The 13454-nt window shown below is 45.1% G+C and overlaps 1 protein-coding gene and 1 non-coding gene across 4 annotated transcripts; both read left to right on the plus strand.

Annotated features, from left to right (window-relative positions):
• Positions 1-734: 734 nt before the first annotated feature.
• Positions 735-10973, plus strand: LOC148055268 (uncharacterized). 3 transcript variants are annotated; one of them, XM_087762361.1, is made up of 10 exons: positions 735-853; positions 1469-1856; positions 3158-3330; positions 4011-4189; positions 5551-5717; positions 6594-6667; positions 7010-7097; positions 7764-7870; positions 9236-9321; positions 10544-10973. In XM_087762361.1, exons 5-10 carry the CDS (start codon positions 5693-5695, stop codon positions 10767-10769), a joined length of 606 nt encoding a protein of 201 aa, XP_087618487.1. In that variant the 5' UTR covers positions 735-853; positions 1469-1856; positions 3158-3330; positions 4011-4189; positions 5551-5692; the 3' UTR covers positions 10770-10973. The 3 variants fall into 3 exon arrangements, 1 of the variants encoding a protein (XP_087618487.1); XR_015705768.1 differs by lacking the exons at positions 7010-7097; positions 7764-7870 and adding an exon at positions 9994-10196 and having other exon boundaries at positions 5551-6667; positions 10544-10673; XR_015705769.1 differs by lacking the exons at positions 5551-5717; positions 7764-7870; positions 9236-9321; positions 10544-10973 and having other exon boundaries at positions 6594-7145.
• On the plus strand, positions 773-844 carry TRNAW-CCA (transfer RNA tryptophan (anticodon CCA)). The gene has a single exon. It is a non-coding gene; the product is annotated as a tRNA-Trp (tRNA).
• Positions 10974-13454: the final 2481 nt, after the last annotated feature.

Genomic DNA, 13454 nt, shown 5'->3' on the forward strand with positions numbered 1-13454 from the left:
CTGGAGAGGCGCGCTGCAGTCGCTCGGCTACACACGCGCAGAGCAGGTGCAAAGCAGAAGCTGCAGTAAAATCCAGTGGCGGCAGCTTTATTTAAAACAGCGGCTGCTGGGATGGGTTCCCAAGTCCCGCAGGTACAAAAAAAGGTGACACTCGCAAGGGCAGTCAAAATTATATGAACTCTAACAGATGCACACGGAAATAGGCAGCAAGAGCGTCCTGCGGTGTAACAGCAACAGATACACCGCTTCACCGCTGCCGGCCGTGGGCAGCGCTCCAGCTGAGGACGGCCGCCCGGCCCAACTCAGCGCACGTAAGAAGGCTCCCTCTCTCGGGGCTGGGCCCCTTTAAATCCGGGGGTGCGGGGGCTGGGACAGACCAGGGGTGGCGGGGGTGGGGGGGTCCCACCCCGGGCCGCGAGGGCGCAGGGGGACCCTGCCCGGCGCCGCGGGGCAACCCCTCCCCAGGCGGTGGTACAGCCCACGGGGGGCGTGGCCGACCGGGGCGGGCGGGCGGCTTGAAAGCCGTTAGGCGGCCTGGCGTGAGGGGCTGCGGCCTGCTCCGCCGCCACCGGGGCCGGGCCGGGGAGGGGAGAGCCCAGCCCAGCCCCGGGGACCGGCCCAGAGCCCCGGGGACCGGCCCGTCGGGGCCCGTTGAAGCCCGTTGAAGCTGCGCGGCGGCGGGGCGGGGCGGGGCGGGGGGGGTGTCCGGCGGTGCGCGCATGCGCGGGGTCTGCGCAGGCTCTTGCAGGCAGGCCGGAGTGGTCGCTGTCGAGACCTCGTGGCGCAACGGTAGCGCGTCTGACTCCAGATCAGAAGGCTGCGTGTTCGAATCACGTCGGGGTCACGGCACCCGGTGGGGTTCCCTTTTACCCGCTGAGGGCAGAGCGGGGCGGCCCTCGGGGGACCCCGGGGGGCGCCGGGCTGGGAAGCTGCGGGGTGGCGGGGCCGCAGGCCTGGCGGTGAGGGCAGAGCTCCAGCGGCCCCTTGGCGGCTCTGGCTCTTGCTCTGGGTGGGCTGAGGTGCCCGCGGCCTCCCGGGGTGCTGCAGGCCGGGCGGGCCCTCGCCCCGAATTAACGAAACCGAAACGCTTCTGCGCTTCACCCTGCTTAAACCGAGCGGGTGCTGGAGGCGGGGGGAGAGGGGCGAAGGGTGCGGGGGAGGGAGCGGGGGAGGTTCGGAGAAGCGGGGTGCCCCGGCCTGCTCCGAGGGCGGCTGTCCCCTCCGAGTCGGGTGCGCAGCGAACTGGAGGTGGCACCGAGGCCGTGTCCCAGCCCTGCCGGTGCTTTGCCAATTTGGGTAGCTTTAAAAGCCTGTCTTCTTTATAAAATGTAGCAAAGAGATTAGTGACAGAAAATAACTCCAATTGCAGGGGGAAAACAGTAAAAATGCCTCAGTGCTGCTGTTAGGGGCATAAGTGAAGAAAATCTGGGTGACACATATTTCACTAGGATTTTTTTTCCAACTGCAGGTGCTCCTCCCCACGACAGTGTAGGAAAACGATTTTAGATGGGATAATTTTTCAAGTTGGTAGAGTTCAACTGCTTTGATACCATTGGGAGATGCCCAGTCTTTTCAATAGACAGCCATGACCCCAGCGTGCGTGGGCAATGCGAGCGGGGCTCGGTCCCGGGGGACGCTGCGGTGATCCGGAGGGACGCCATCAGCTGGGAGCCTCTCGCCGATCCAAGTAAGATTTTAGGAATGTTTTTGTCTTCTGGCGCTTGCGTTGCAGAGACTCAGCGGGAACTCTGGCAACAGGCTTTGAGAGGATAAACAGAACTGAACCACTGGTAACTGGAGCACAGCTTTTAAACAGTCCTGGGTGACGATGCCTGTCTACTGCGATGCTACATGAAGTAAGTGGTGCCTTTCTTTTTGCTAAGAAACCTGAGCAGTAGCTAAATTAGATACTTTTTTAGAATTAAACATAACACACAGTGCTCTGTACATAACTTTTTTCCTGCCTTTTTTCCAGCCTTTTTTCCAGAAGTAGCTCTAGCTTTGAAGCAGACATGCGCTTTGTTATTTTAAACTACTTTACATTTGGAAGGAACAATAAAGGCAAAGTCTAATCTGCAGGATGGATAAAGCTTCTAAGTGGTCATTAACTTTAACTGCTTCAGCCTGTTTGGCAGATGATGGGTTGCGTACACCTGAGTTCCTGTAGTCTTGATCTTTGCATTGAATGGCTTTTGTCTTGACTAGCTTTTCTTCTGAACTTCATTGCTATATAATAGCACATAGGAATGATGCTTTGAGCTTCTGTTGCCACAAAGATTACCTTTATGTTGAAAAATAGCACCAGACTAGAAGAAAGAGAAATTGAGTCTTTATTGTCCTGCACTGCCTTCACTGATACAATTTTAATTAAGGAAAAACGGCTGGGCAAAAAATGACCTCATATCTGGAAGTTTATATCCTGAACTGTGCAATGTTAAAGCCATTCATAAGGTGACATCAGGATATGTTTAAACCTCACTCTGGAAGTTTGAATAAATGTTACATGTGTTTGCTATGTGGCTACTAATTAAAATGGGTGTGTAATTGGTTTGGGATTTAACTGCCCCGTGGGAAGGGATGGATGGGCTTAAAGCAAGTGACTGGAACCCTTTAAAAGGATAACTTGTAGAATGTGAGTGTTTGTCTTCTCAGTGTTCTGTTACTATTTAATATTTAACCCCCTCTTTTTTTATTTTTTTGCTAAAAAGCCCTTCAGGTTGCTGTTAAATGGTTTTTTTCCTTTGATGGGACAACTAGGTTTGTTTTTGGTTTGTTTTTTTTTTTCCAAAAGATGACAATTGTTTAATGAGAATTTCCTGAGGAAGATATTTGTGGCTTCATGATTAACATTTGTCTTGATCTAAATACCAAATGTGATGCCAAAATACCTGGGTCTTGTGTGTGTATTTCACACACACATTTGTGAAACAAGGAGGGTTCTGGAGCTGCTGTTCTCTCAGCTGAGGTCTTTACTGAAGCACTCAATGCTGACTGAACAGGATAACTTCATACAATAGAAAATTAAAGTTATTGAGTATCTACTTGGTATTTAAAAATGTAGTTGCAATGAAAAGGCTTCTCCATGTGTGTACTCCTTAATGCCTAGTGCTTAGTAAATGCTTTTTTTCTGTTTAGAGATTACATCTGTCTGTTTCAGGGTAAAAGGACCTGTAATGAATTCTGCAGAAAGTACCTCTTCCTAAGGATTTCATCACTTCAAACTCTTCTAATACGAGCTAGCTCCAGCGAGCTTGGGTACTACGCAGCTGAGGGAGTGCTTCAAAATGGCTTTCCACGCTCTATTTCCTGTCTTTTAATGTTTTAAAATGAGTAAGTATACAGCATTGCTGTGATTTTATGCCATCAGCTAACCGTGTCTGAGAGTATGATGGTGCAAACATCTTCTCTCTCGTGTGATCTTCAGGAATCAGGCTTATTCCTTAAAGGTTTCAAGCATAAGGTATCTTGCTCTTTTTTTGGAAAGACTGTTTTTATAGTGTAATTAGTCTGAAAGAACTTATTTACAGTCATCCTGTCCCTACTGTACATTCTCACCTTGCTTCACCTCGCCACCTTAATCAATCTTTCTAGTTTCTTAATTATTTTTGATGCTCTCTTGTGTTCCTCTGCGTTGCTACTGCACCTGGCCCTTGCCAGCCAGGCAGGGGATCCCAGTAGCTGTGGCTCTGGAACCAGCTCGTGTTCCGGATCCCTTGTGGTGTCATACAGGCTTACCTCTCCCTCATCCACAGTATGGTATTTCTTTTTGTCACTCCAAAAAAAACCCAAACCCGAAACAACAAAAAAAATCTAGTATTTATTTTGCTTTTGCCTATTGATACATCACCTTGGATTTTTCCAAGAAATTGTTGGTTGTCTCTTTCCAATTTTTCTCCTGTAAGAGATGAGGGTTAGCTCTTTCTCAGATAAGCTTGTTTAAACTGTATGAGATGTAACTGTTATATTTAAGCTCATGATACTGATGGCATTTCCAACTTTTGCTCTTCCAGGAGAAGGATTTTCTCCATCTCAGTGAAATTTCTTTCCGATTGACTTCACTGCTGGTTGCCATGGGAAGTCATGACATCAGAATAACACCAAACAGCAGGGTGAGGGAAAAGACACTGTTCCAGCACCCTTTCTCACTGCTTTAATTAGCCATCAGGACTCCAGCTGATCATGTGAGGAGGTAAGTGGCTTCCTCTGAAATGCTGGAACCTTTTATTTTGGATAAATGTCCTTTTATTTTGGATAAACGTCCCCACCTGTGAGCTGGTGTGGGCACAGCTGAGGTCTGTGGGCCATCGGAGTGGAGCTGCAGCGGTGGTGATGGACTTTCCCTGCTGGTCAGGGCAAACTTGTGAGCACTGGGAGCTGAAATGGTCTTTTAGAGAGTGATTATGTGATTAAGGTTGGTAAGGTCTAATTATTTTGTGGAAGAATGACACCAGTGGGACAGAACTTCTTGTGGAAGTCAAATGTACTGTGTTACATGATTTTTATTTGTCTTTAGTCTCACCAGAGAAAAATGAGATGTGAAGGTAGGTATAGTAAATATGGACTGCGACATGATCTCCTGGAGTCTCAGTGGTCTGTTCCTGCCGTGATCTGTGGGGGGCAGTGCCCATCTTTCTTCTTTCCTCCCATATTTTGTCGGCTGATAAATAGAGGTCCCTGAACCGGTGCCAGGGGGTGAACAGCTTCCCTGCTGTGATGCAGCCTCGCCTGCCAGCCTCCCTGGGCTGCTCCCGAGGCTTCCTGCTGACTTTCATGAAGAGATGTTGAGAAATTAAATGGGAAAATTGCCAATATTTGGTGAGGCTCTAATGAAGGGAGTGCTGATGCTGAAGGGGCTCTGTTTATATAAAACCTCATCTTTCTAAACCACCTTTCATCTGAGTATTTGCTGGTGATGTTTGTCTATACCTATGACTTGGATTTGGTGTCCTCTGAGACAGGTATCTATTTGTGGCTCACAGAAATAGAAACAAAGACTGTGAATGTCACTGAGGTCGTTTCATTTTATCTTGTCCCAATTGCTTCACTTTACTAGTGTAGAGTGAGGAAAGAGTATTGTTCCAGAAAACAATCTAGGAAGGCATTAAAGAGCGGATCTGAAGCCTCCATCCTTTTAAGGGGAAGCAAATGAGGTGTGGCTTTAGGCAATTTTGCTCCTTAAAATAAACAGTCTCTGATCTCTGGAGTTTTTTATTTCCACCCCATCCCCCTAATCGGGATGGCAAATGTTGTAATCAAAATCGGGTCACAGAGACCAATGCACAAGAGCAGCTGTTGCATGCAGTCATGCACAATATTTCTGTGCTACAAATGATTCATTTACTCTGTGTAATATATATGGAAATGTGCTGCAGGAGCATTGCCGAAAATAACCTATTGTATTTGTACGGCCCCAACAAAGCTGATCTTTGATTTGTGAATTTTACATGCCTTTTCCCTTTTATGATAAGTCAAATAAACACGGGCAATCTGCCTTTGAGTTGGGTAGCATTCCCTGCCTGTATTTAATCGGTATGTATGTGCTTCTTTTAGACTGACGTACCTGAATGCAATACCTTCAGCACTGAAAGCATAAACTAAATGAAGGCTACAGCAGGGAGTTGTATGGAAAGAAAACCAAATCCTGCTGCAGAAGCATTCTGGATGAACAGATAAAGGAGGCGGAATAAAGAGAATGAAGTGGGGGGACCATTTCAGAGGTCTTATAATATTTGGAAAAAATCTGATCTGAAAGGGCTATTACTCTTTTTACTCAAGTAGAACATTCTGTGTTTTGATCTCAAAAAGCCTTTTGGGGAGTTCCTTAGTACTAAAAGCTGTTTTGTCCCCACCTTTTCTTTATTGTTATGTCCTTTGAAGTTCTCTTCAAAGATGAAGCCAAACTTCCCATTTATTCTACAGACTGTAATTAATATCCAGCTTTGTTTAAGCAATTAGCTTGGTGGGGTGATTTCTGTTGCTGTTTAAAAAAAAAAGTTCCAAAATCCTGAGCGGTTTAGACATGTTTTGAAAAAACACTAAGCCAACAGCTGTGTATTGGACTAATCTGACAGTATAGCAGCTGTCATAACAAAAGCAGAGCTGGTTCAAACACAGCTCCTTTGTATAGTGATTGAAAATGATTTAAAGGAAAAGATTATTTACTGGTTCTACTGTGCTGAGCTGTGGGACTGGATAAGTGACTGTTCACTTGGTTTTGGTATGTGACCCCCAACAGATGAATGGGCTCTTAACCACTCCTTTAGCTTAGAGACTCAAATGTGTTTCGATACGCAGCTCTGTTTCTTGCTGCTGGCTTTGTTTGCAGTCCCTCTGTTTCTGGAACCACCTTATGTAGGTGCCTCCCTGGATGCTGCTTGGTTGATGGCGAGCCATTTCAACGTGCACACAAACCACGTCTGTAAGCAAAGAATGCTCCAGTGAATGCACAAGAGGATAATTAAGCAATGTGATTTGTAAAGATGTCCTGAACTGTAGTTTTCTTAAAGTATCAAATTATGCAACCTGGTATAGATATCTTAGGCTAATTTGCAGGTATTTTAAGGCCCTTTTTCCCCCCTTTTCTCCTCATTCAGACAGAAGCACTGGAGTAACCTTTGAAACAAAAGACTTCAAAGTGACAGCAGCCTGTGCCTCTGGCTATACTGAAGTAAGGAATCTGCTAATGCATGAATATCTTATGTATCTACAGCTAAATGAAGGAAACTGGAAGTTGATATAAACTGATGTGCTTTGTATTAGCTCATGACAAATGCAGCAATTACCTCCAATCCGTTAATTATAGCATCCTTCTGTGGCCTGCCTTCCGCTTTCTTGAGCTTTGTTTTGTAAGAGGAGTGAGTATTTGTTAAACTCGCAGTTCTTCTCTAGCTGCTTCACTGAAGAAGTACTTTCTTGTTATGCTATTGGAAAATGTATTGACCCTTAGTACCATAATGAAAGTCATTGGTGTTTCCTCAGTCCATCTTGCTGCTTTCTCTTTTCTTTATAGTCTTCACACCTGGAAATGTCTGAATATCGTATGAAGCTGCTGTTGCCTGATACAGATTACAGTCTTGCTGAGATAATAGCAGAGGAAAGTATTTGTACTTGTTATACATTAGTTTTGTTAGGCCTTTGCACATAGCAATCCCTAAATCTGGAAGTGAACTTAAATCGGACTTTGATCATGATTTGCTGTCTCCTAATTATGACTTTCTAGCAATGACTTTTAAAGGAAGCCAGGTACATTTGTGGCAACAGAACATTAAACTGGGCTTACTTGTACTCCGTCTGTTTGGATGATCTATGTGTACTAGATATAGTTGTAAGAATAACTGTGAAACTAGTGGCTAACAAATGAAAATTGGTGCCACTTTATGATGGGCCATCTCTCTCGCAGATGTTAGATTTTTAAATATAAAAGAATTAGATAAAGGATTGCTAATGAAGAAGAGAGTGCATATCAGATGACTAATAAGTGTAAAGTACAAGCTATCTTGAGGATTGCTTTGCTCCTCACTTATGGAATGTAAATTATTTCAGGCTTTTAGTTACATTTAAATCAACTTTGCATTGTAACTGTATGTGTAGACTTGTCACACGTGGAAAAATTGTAAGAAGTTTCTAATTTAAATCAGTACGAATAATGGGACACAGTCTGTGTTATATGGCATTCAGGACTTTGTGGTAACTCACGATGAGAGGCTTTAATTAGGTGCCCACAGCCTGCATTAATGAGTTTATCTTGAAATATAAACAGGTAGAACAAATATTGCCGGAGGATGAATTGCCAATAGACCAGACGCAGGGACAAGAGAGATCAGCTGGCAGCAGTCCCCACGGCAGTCTCACGGCTGTTTGCAGGAAAAGGGTATTATGGCATTGTTAACTTACAATAGTCACCTCTCCGCACGTCCCCTGGGCACAAAACACTTCCAAGGTACAACCCTCAGACTCCCGCCCCATCCGAACGGTACGAAGAGTCATGGAATCTCATTTCACTTACTGACACAGCAGTACAGAAGCACATCCCTTGGTCTTAGTCTTAAGCTTAGAAATCTTCCATCTTATCTGAATTTATCTAACGTGCACTTCACAGTGCAGTGTAAGGATTCTGAGTCAACTCTGAGCAAATGAGCTTGCTCATACCAGAGGAATTCTGGCGGGGTAGCCAGATGTTCCCCTCAAGGCATTCCACTTCCTTCTCAGCAAAGGCTAGAAGATGGCTATCTTAAAGAAGATGGTATTCCCTTTTGAAGAGAATATTTAGGAGAAGTTTTTGATGTAGGATAAATTCCACTTAGCATTTGAAATTCAGCCGTGGATCATCTTGAAACGGGAGACTGAGTGGATCTTTTTGCCCAAGCACTTACGTGTGTCATGTTAAGTGTAATTTATCTGTTGAAAAGTACAGGACTTAGGCTTCAGCCCTGGAAATGGGCCCTATTGCATAATGTTAAAGAGGGTGGCTAAATCTTTGCGGGGCATGGCCATCAATTGCTTTGGCACAAGATTTCTGTCCCTTGGTGGCACCCAGCACAATGGGACTCTGGTCCTGAGTGAGGCCTTGGACCATTCATGTAACAGGGAGGTGGATTATAGCACTGTTTTCCTTGCATGCAGATGAGTTTGTTTGAGCTGCTGCGATTAGATGATGCGTCCAGAGGCAAAATACCATTTATTGTGCATTACTCACTGACTTGTGCAATAAATCAGTTTAAAGTAGTATTTCTTTTTCGAGCAGGATGAGAAGATGGTGGACAAGAGTACAATGATATACTGAACACCAGTTAATATTCCAGAGGCATCCATCTTAGAGTAGACCGCAGGCAACCAGCCTTTATTTTAACCTAATCTTTTGGTGATTTTAAGTACTTCCCAAAGTGTGGGTTTGGGGTTTTTTGCTATCCGCTGAAGAACAATCCACTTTAAATGAGATTATTTCAAGGCAGTTTCCATTCACTGAATCACTTCTCATCAAGAAGTAACATGGTGTTTCTTATATCTGGGCACCATCCCCATTAGACTCCTGTGATCATTGACATGCATTTACACTTTCTCGTTAGTCCTGTTCGGATAACGCCAGGACCTCAAAAGATGAAGCATCCTCCCCCTTGAAATTAAGGCGGCCTTGCTCCAGTAATCTGCAGCTTGTTTGGTAGCTTTGCTTGCTAGAAATGAAAAGCTTATGCATTCCGCTCATTGAATCTCTTGCCATACTTTCTTTTTTGATCAGACGAGTGCAATATCTAGCGATGGAACTGACGATGATGACCAAGGTGAAACTTGCTTTTCTGATTCTTTGCCTCCCGGAGGACTCAGGTACTGTGTGCTTAACCTGTCTTTTCCTCTTGTCATCGACCACCTTTCCTTTGGCTTGTTTTCCCATTTTGGAGAAGTTGCCTCATGGTTGTCTGCAGATTACCATCTTTGAAAGCACAGGGTTTGTAGACACTCTTGCTTAGAAAGAAAGCTTTAGCAGAGAAATCTCTGGAACTAGATAAAGACTTTCTGAAGTTGAAGAGCGCCTTAAGGGCAACATTTGAGTTTCACTTGGGATTCCTGTGAGCTCACTGCCGTGTGTTTATAACAGCAAAGAAACTGCGTGGCGCTACTGAATCTGCCAGGCCATCCAGCAACTTCTGCCCTTCTCCGCATCTGAGCAAAAATGATGCTTGTGCAGACTTGTAACAGCACTTTTTGATGTTCAGAAAAACTGGTTTCTTATAAAGGCACTGTCTGGCTGATGGGACATCATTGCAATAAACCTGTTTCAAGAGTGTGTTGAAGTGAGATATTAACAATTGGTGTGTGGGGGGAAGAGGGTCACTTCCTTTAATGGATGAACTTCAGGTAGGTTGTAAATGTGGGTGGCCTCTTTACAATTTACTGCTTAGATACTGAAAGCAGGGTTGTCTCTGCAGACTCCTTAGAGTCTCTTTCAGGTTTGAGCTCCTTTTTACAGCTTTGTAAAAGTACACTTCTATTCTTCAGAGTTTTGCGTGGACAGAAGAGAAAACCCTGGGAGACTGTCTCCTGCTGCTGTCAGAAAATCATGAAAGTGGGGTTTTTTCTTGCATGGGAGTACATGAATCAAAAGGGGTCCTGACCTGTAGATCTTGCTTCAGCTAGAGGCCAACCAGAACAGCGTGCTTTTAGTGCTACTTTGCTATCAATTCTACAGCAGCAAATAGCAGGCAAGTCCCAGAACGCCGTTCTTGCCAATTCCTTGCATGCGGCATCCAGACACCTTGCCTTGGGTAGAAGAGGTGTCCAGTATGAGAGTGGAGCAGCACTGGGTTATCCCTCTGTGCCGGTTGCCCAAAGGTGGTACTTGGGTTAATTGCAGAAGATCGTTGGTTTATAACCAGAAGATTTGCTTTGTGGTTTGTTTTTTGCTTATTTCTTTATTCTGCCCTAATTGCAAGATTCCTTTCTCACTTATTGGTAGGTTTCTGTGTCTAAAAGATAAGAGATGTTGGCTCTGTAAGGTCAGCAATGGGAATTCAGGTTACCTGAAACAACTTTTTATTTTCCCTCATAGATCCAGCAGGAAAAGGCCAAAGAAAGAGAGGAGGCAATCACCAGCTTGGAAGAACATGAAGACAGCTGAAGTGGAAAAAGAGACACCGATGCTGGAAAACGGGGAGAACCGAGCGGACGTAGCACAGGAGGAGACCGCTCAAAGTTTGATACCCACGCCTGTGAGGATCGTGATATTTGCCATCTTTGTGTTTGTGATCTTCATGCATGTAATTAATGGAGGCTAATACAAACGGTCTGCTCCTAAGCCTCATCCTGGGAAGAAAATAAAAGCACTGTCCTGATGACATAACCAGTGTTTAGCAGTGACTACAAAACTGAAGAATGCACTTTTTTTTCTCCCTGCTGCTTGTGAACAAGCTCTTCAGGTGGTGAATTAAAGGCTAGTACAGCCTGTGACTTGTCTTTGCCTGGTGTTCATTGTATATAGTAGTTCCTAATTCTGGGAAATGTGACTTGCTATGCAGTTTCTCCTTTGCTGAAGGCAAGTTTGCGCATTTTGTTCCCCAGCTCGAGTGTTTAGTTCCCCAGAGGTGTTTGGAGTTCCGCATGGCTTGGTTTTTTCCTAAGCTGCCTGTGGCTGGGATTACTGCATTGTTGAGAACTTACAGCTTCTTTGAGCTCTGGTTGTCTTATATTTGAGAAACACCAGATACAAATTGAGGGAACAAATTGCTTGCCAACCTGGCAAGCCAGGTAATGGCTGTAGGGTAATACAGGCCGTGAGGGATGAAGGGAGGACTTACTGTATCTTAACCACTTCTGAAAAAATGTTCTTGCCCCTTCAGGTCTATAACTGTTACTGGAAAGGGGGAATGGTGGAAATGAGTGTCTCCCATTGTTGGCCTGCCACGCCTCATCTGAAGAGGACCTAATTTTGTGTGCAATAACGTCATAAATCATGACATGATAAATTTAAACTTGACTTATGGGTTAAGATCAAGCTAAAGCCTTTTGGTATCTTTTGACAGGAGAAATGGGGACCTTTGAGCCTGGCGTGTAATCTGAAGAGCACTGCAGCACCTTAAAATTGCTGAAGGCACTTGATTTAAGAAGTGCTGATTTTCTCCTGTTGTCTGTGCCTACTTTGCCACGAAAGAAAATTTTATATCCTTAGATTTAACGCTGTTTGCTTTAGAAGGAAAATCCTCCCTGTGTAAGTCATGACGCAGTAAGCTAGGGGTGTAAGAAACTGAATGGGTTCCTGAACTCCTAAGACATTTCGCTTCATCTTTAAGATGTGTGCACTTCACAATCTTTACCTCAAATCTTGGCCATAGCTTTAATGTGAGGTAAGAGGTTACCCCTTTCTAAGTAGGATAAGTGGTAATAAATGAAAAAGAGGAGTTTGACTCCTGTAACAGTCTTAAGTGGAATTAAGGTAGCTGGCTTTCCACCAAGGTGTGGTGTTAGCTCTCTGTTCTCAGATGTTTCCTGCTTTGTGAAGCTCATTTTCCAGTTTAGCAAGTGCGACGAAAGCTGGAATGTGCTATGTTTTTACTTGATGTTGCATTCATAGGAAAATAATTTTTAGCCGCTTCAAATTGCTATGTAAATGCCATCGCGTCCCTGTCGAGTAACCGATAGACCCTGTCGGTGCTGCTTCACACTTCAAGGCTTTGCTCTTTGTGGGTTATGTGCCCCCGCTCTGTCCCCTTCCTCTGCAAAACCCCGTCTTGAACGATCCAGCTGATGCGTGATGGCTTTGATCTGGTTACTGCGGGTGGAGAAGGGCTGTGTAGTCGTGCCCGTCCTCCCAGCTAACTTCAGAGCCTTGTTCTTACTGGGAAGCAAAGTTATCATTTATTCCTCTCGTTTGAACATGCATGAAACAAGGTGGAAATCTTCTTTCTTAGCATCTGCTGTCTCACCTGGAGGGCACCGTGGGGCACCCGACATCTATTTTCCCCTTTTTGTTTTTCTGTTCCAAATGTAGTGAATGATTCTAGTCCTTCCTTTCAGTTGAGGATGGCAAAGCCTCGGCTCTGGGGATGAGGATTTGTGGAAATCCTCCTGGCGATGGAGAACAAACATTAATCCCCTGCTGTTCAGCATGCTTAGGGGTGTGTGCGCTCGTGTTGAAGGACATGTGCTGTTCTGATACGTTACATGAAATAAGTGTGTTACTGCCCAAAGCTGTTTTATTGGGTCTCTTCTTTGATATAAATGCTCAGAGGGCAAATGTTCCTAATCACTTATCTTTAAAAAAAAAAAAGAATAAATGGAGAATTAGACCAGGCTCCTGGGCACGTTAGGTGCTGCAGCTTAAGCCATGCTTGGAAAAGAAACTCCCACTCTGGCTCTTGTGTAGCGCAGGAGGTAGGCTTGCTGGGTTTGCTGAAAATGTCGATTTTCCCCGGTTTCCTCCCAGCCTCGGGTGGTGGTGCTGACTCCTGATACTGCCTGACCTCCTTCAAGAAAGTTGTACCGAGCTGTAAGTCTCATTAATATTGGGTTTGGATTAAAAATGCGTTCCTCTCACCTCAAAATGGGAGACACGAAGAGCTTCTTCCACCCCCAGAGAAGCTCGGTTTGTGCCAAGACTCCTCTGGCTCAGTGGAAATGCGTACGGCAGTGTAGCGATCTTAACAGAACGGAGCAGGGACCAACCGTCCTTCCCTGGGGAGCGAGCTCCGCACGTATCGGGCTTGTTCACTTTATTGAACTGATCAGTAAAACAAACCAACCAACCTCAGGTAGGCATTGCCTGCGCTGGGAGAAGGCAAATTGTGCCCCGCTCCGCCCCACCTCGTGCCCCTGCTCCCAGTTGCTGCAATACCAGCCACTCGAAATTACAGTTACAGGGAGTGCCTACTTTTTGGGGGACTGTCTTTAGCATATAGGATAGTTAAATGTTTTCTTGGCTAGCAGCAGTAGCTAAGGTGCAAGGTAAGAAAATAAGGATGCAGCAC

This window comes from Nipponia nippon, unplaced genomic scaffold (genome assembly GCF_047370975.1).
Source record: "Nipponia nippon isolate SJK-2023a ecotype South Korea unplaced genomic scaffold, ASM4737097v1 scaffold_25, whole genome shotgun sequence".
In the NCBI taxonomy this organism is placed as follows: domain Eukaryota; kingdom Metazoa; phylum Chordata; class Aves; order Pelecaniformes; family Threskiornithidae; genus Nipponia; species Nipponia nippon.